We start from the raw sequence: 3,651 nt of genomic DNA on the forward strand, positions 1-3,651 counted from the left end.
AAAAAAATGTAGATATATAAATTAAAACCGATATGAGAACAATATGCCGCAGCGGTCTAAGTTGGATCACGGTGCTTCTAAATAATTGTGCGTGTGAATGTATATACTACATATGTAATTCTTTAATTGTGCGCCGAAATTTTTTCAGATTTGAAACGCAACACTAATAAACTACGACAGTAATATCGCGAGTTAAATTGACTTACAATTTAACGATTATTGATTAAATTATAATATATATTGATTAAATTATATAAATTAAATTTTCTTGAAATATATATAATAATATATACTATATAAAGTTATTGCCAATGTGCTCACATTTAAGAGAATTATAATTTTTCGGAATGCCTGCGGAATATCTGTCGAATATGTAATGATATGCTCGAATGGAATATTTTAATCCAGGTTTGATCGTTATAGGCTGTCTTCTTGTTTGGAATATTTTAAGTTTTTATTTTATACTACGTTCCCCCTATTTATTGTTTTATTTCAAAATATTATATGTATAATAAAATATAGATATATATATATGTATATAATATCTATTTTTCTATACGGTGGTATTAAAATATTATTTTAAGATCTTACGAATATTTTATCAATATTTCAGGACATGTAGCGTTAGTTAAATTTGTATAGCAAAATATTTGAATTATTCGAATTTTAAACATGACAAATTGATATTACATACCGATCATTGTACTTAAATAAGTTGATCTGTTCGGAGATTTGAATTACATACATATAAAATACAAACTAACATATTCGAACAGAATTGTCTCTTTTTTTTTGCTTCAAACTATTTTAACACATCAAATTTTTTATTTCAGCCTTATTTTTACGGATCTAACTTACTGAAATATCATATTGCTGTGCATAACGTATTGCTTGAGTAGTTGATAAGCTAAAATTCCTCTTTCAAGAGACTTGTCCTCATCGTTATCATTCTGCATTCCACAGATTTTTTCCTTGTTATCAATCGAGATAATGTTGCGCTCTAGGATTGCCAGCTGGCAACAGGCGACCGTGATCAAGCCCGTCATCAGTGTATCCATCGCCACGTTATGAAAGCAAGCAATTATAATAGCTATGCCCTGATGCGTTGCGGTGATTTCGAAAGCCGGCGTCGCCGTCGTATTATAAGGGTACCATCCCTCCATAGGCAGCTGGCGTGAACGACCAGCGATCAGATCAGCGACTGGAGTAAAACCCCAACAAAATACCGCAATTCCGCCGAAACTTTGATAAATCGCATGATGAAAGATACCTTTCCACGCGTAACTTATGAGTAAATCCTCATATTTTTTATCGTAGCGACTAAATGCAGAACTGTCGGCTATGTCTAGGAGCGTCTGGATCCGCGTCTGACGACGAAGAAGAACAATCACCTAAAAATATCGATCTTTTACTTTTGATCTATACGTATATATATATTTTTCAAGATTAAAATCTATTTAAAAACTCTGCCAAATTTTATACTCTTTCTCTTTTTTGCAGGCCGACTTTACATTAACATTTTATTTACAATATATATAATTTATTATTTTTATTATTAATTTTTATATTATATATGATTATATATATGACTGATAATGATTCTGTGCATTTTTCGAAACGAAGTGCTTTATTAGAAAAGACTAAATCATATATGTAAGATTATAAATAACATCTTTTTTACTTATTCAATATCGTTATTTTTTTTTGTATTGTTTAAAGAGTAAAAAAGAAGATGTAAAGAAGAATGGTAAATCTTGAAAACAACGGATCCACTTCCAATGATTTTGACCTTTATCTTAACATATACATATATTGTCAAAGTCATGGTCCTGAGTGATTTCCAGAAGCTCGCGCTCGCTATTCGTTTAAAAGTTATTAATAAAAATAAGTTTTGCTATATATAATAAAACAAAAATTTTTTGTTGTATAGAATAATAATCTTCTGTTTTAGAATAAATTTTTTGTTTTGAAAACATTATTTTCTTGTATAATTTTTGTAAAACTGAGAATTTGGTTTTATAAAGCAGAAAATTTGTGATTTTGTAACAACTTTTTATTTGAAGCAAGGTCTACTCCACCTTTCTCCCCATCTGCCTATGGACGCACAACTTTCTATGGGCTAGGGAATGTAAAGCCCCCACTGTCCACGGTGCTAGAACTCGGTCTGAGTTCGTAGATCCAGAAATACATATTGTGTAACCAAGTAACATGTAGTTTTTACGAAAAATAACTAATTTCCGATCCGAGAATTCAGATCGAGTTCAAGCACCGCTTAAACTGAACACACGCTTAATATTAAGTTGCAAAAATAACGTCGGTATTTATTATTTTAAACTTTGGAGGCTTTTTTCTACAATAAGGATATGTTTGATTGTGTTCATGTTGTATCAATTTCAAGCGCAGATTCGCTTTATTAATTGTGCTAGTGTAATTTAAATTTGTTTTTAATATTAACTTTATGATCAAATATTATCATTATTATTAAGTATAAAAAAGAAACAATTTTGAATATTTTGAATACAAATTCAAACTAGGTTTTAAAACAACAGAAATAAGTTGAAGAATTAATGAAACATTTGCCTAGGAAACTACAAGTATAGTGATCAAAAATTTCGTAATGGCCGAGATAACAGTCTTGAAAATGAAAAGAGTCTGGGATCTGCAGTTATTGACAGTGACTTTGAACAATTATTGAAGCGGATCTATTAAAAATCACTCAAGAGATTGCACAGGAACTAATCAATTAACAGTTTTTGATCAATCAATAATTTGTCATCAATCAATAGTTGTTTGATCAATTAATGGACAATTAATGGTGGATCTCGTTTTGCGTGGAAAATCATGACTTCCTGTAAAATATGTGGCGTAACTGAGATATCTATCCGCTATACCTATCACGGTAAAGTCGTAAAAGTATAAAATAATTCCAATTGAACCGTGTTCAATTGTACGCCAAGTAACGATAAAAATAACTGTAAAATTCGTTATCGTTACAGTTACCAAAAAAAGTAACGCAGTAAATAAAGACACGCAGTAAATAATTCTAAAATAATTGCAGTCACCTTCGAAGCATGGGTGCAATTCGTCATTAGTAAAGTCGCAACTGCGGTGAGTTTTGACATATCTCCCCAGTTTGCGAGAACATTGGCTATTTCGGCGGAGAGTAAGATGCCCAGGATGAAAATGAAGCTACAGACGGTGTAAAGTAGATATGGTAATCGAAACTTGCCCTTAACTGGTGGCCACGTGCCCAGAAAGTAGACAATTGTTAGACTCACCCTTAGGTGAAAATTCGGTGCAATCATTTCTCGTTCTTTCATTTTCTACTTGAAGAACTACTTGAGTGTCATAAAGAGTTCGGTAAGACTCTACGAAAATAAAGATCGTTTGACTTTTTTTACACTTTTCTTATAAACATATAATTTTTCACTTTTACTTAATTCCTATCTAACGTGATTAGTTAAAAGCTCATTAACAACAAGTAATTTAATCATTAATTTGATTAGATTTGACAGAAATTCAAATATATAAATAATAATCACTCGTATTTAAATTACAAAATTGTATATAATATAGTTTGTAAATTAATTAAAAGCAAGAAATTTTTGTAAATAAAATGATTGTAATTTATTATGTTTATATGAGGAATTA

At 30.3% G+C, this 3,651-nt stretch overlaps 1 protein-coding gene across 1 annotated transcript in view; it reads right to left on the minus strand.

Annotated features, from left to right (window-relative positions):
• The window catches only part of LOC108777153 (uncharacterized), a 6,505-nt gene extending 3,185 nt beyond the window's left edge, over nt 1-3,320 (minus strand). Inside the window, exons 1-2 of the mRNA XM_018543964.1 lie at nt 3,063-3,320; nt 859-1,391 (exon numbers count right to left, since the gene is read on the minus strand). Of these exons, the coding sequence (XP_018399466.1) occupies nt 859-1,391; nt 3,063-3,320 (791 nt within the window). The remainder of the gene's footprint in view (nt 1-858; nt 1,392-3,062) is intronic.
• Between the last annotated feature and the right edge of the window lie 331 nt (nt 3,321-3,651).

The sequence above is a fragment of the Cyphomyrmex costatus genome, unplaced genomic scaffold (assembly GCF_001594065.2).
Source record: "Cyphomyrmex costatus isolate MS0001 unplaced genomic scaffold, Ccosl1.0 scaffold413, whole genome shotgun sequence".
NCBI lineage: Eukaryota > Metazoa > Arthropoda > Insecta > Hymenoptera > Formicidae > Cyphomyrmex > Cyphomyrmex costatus.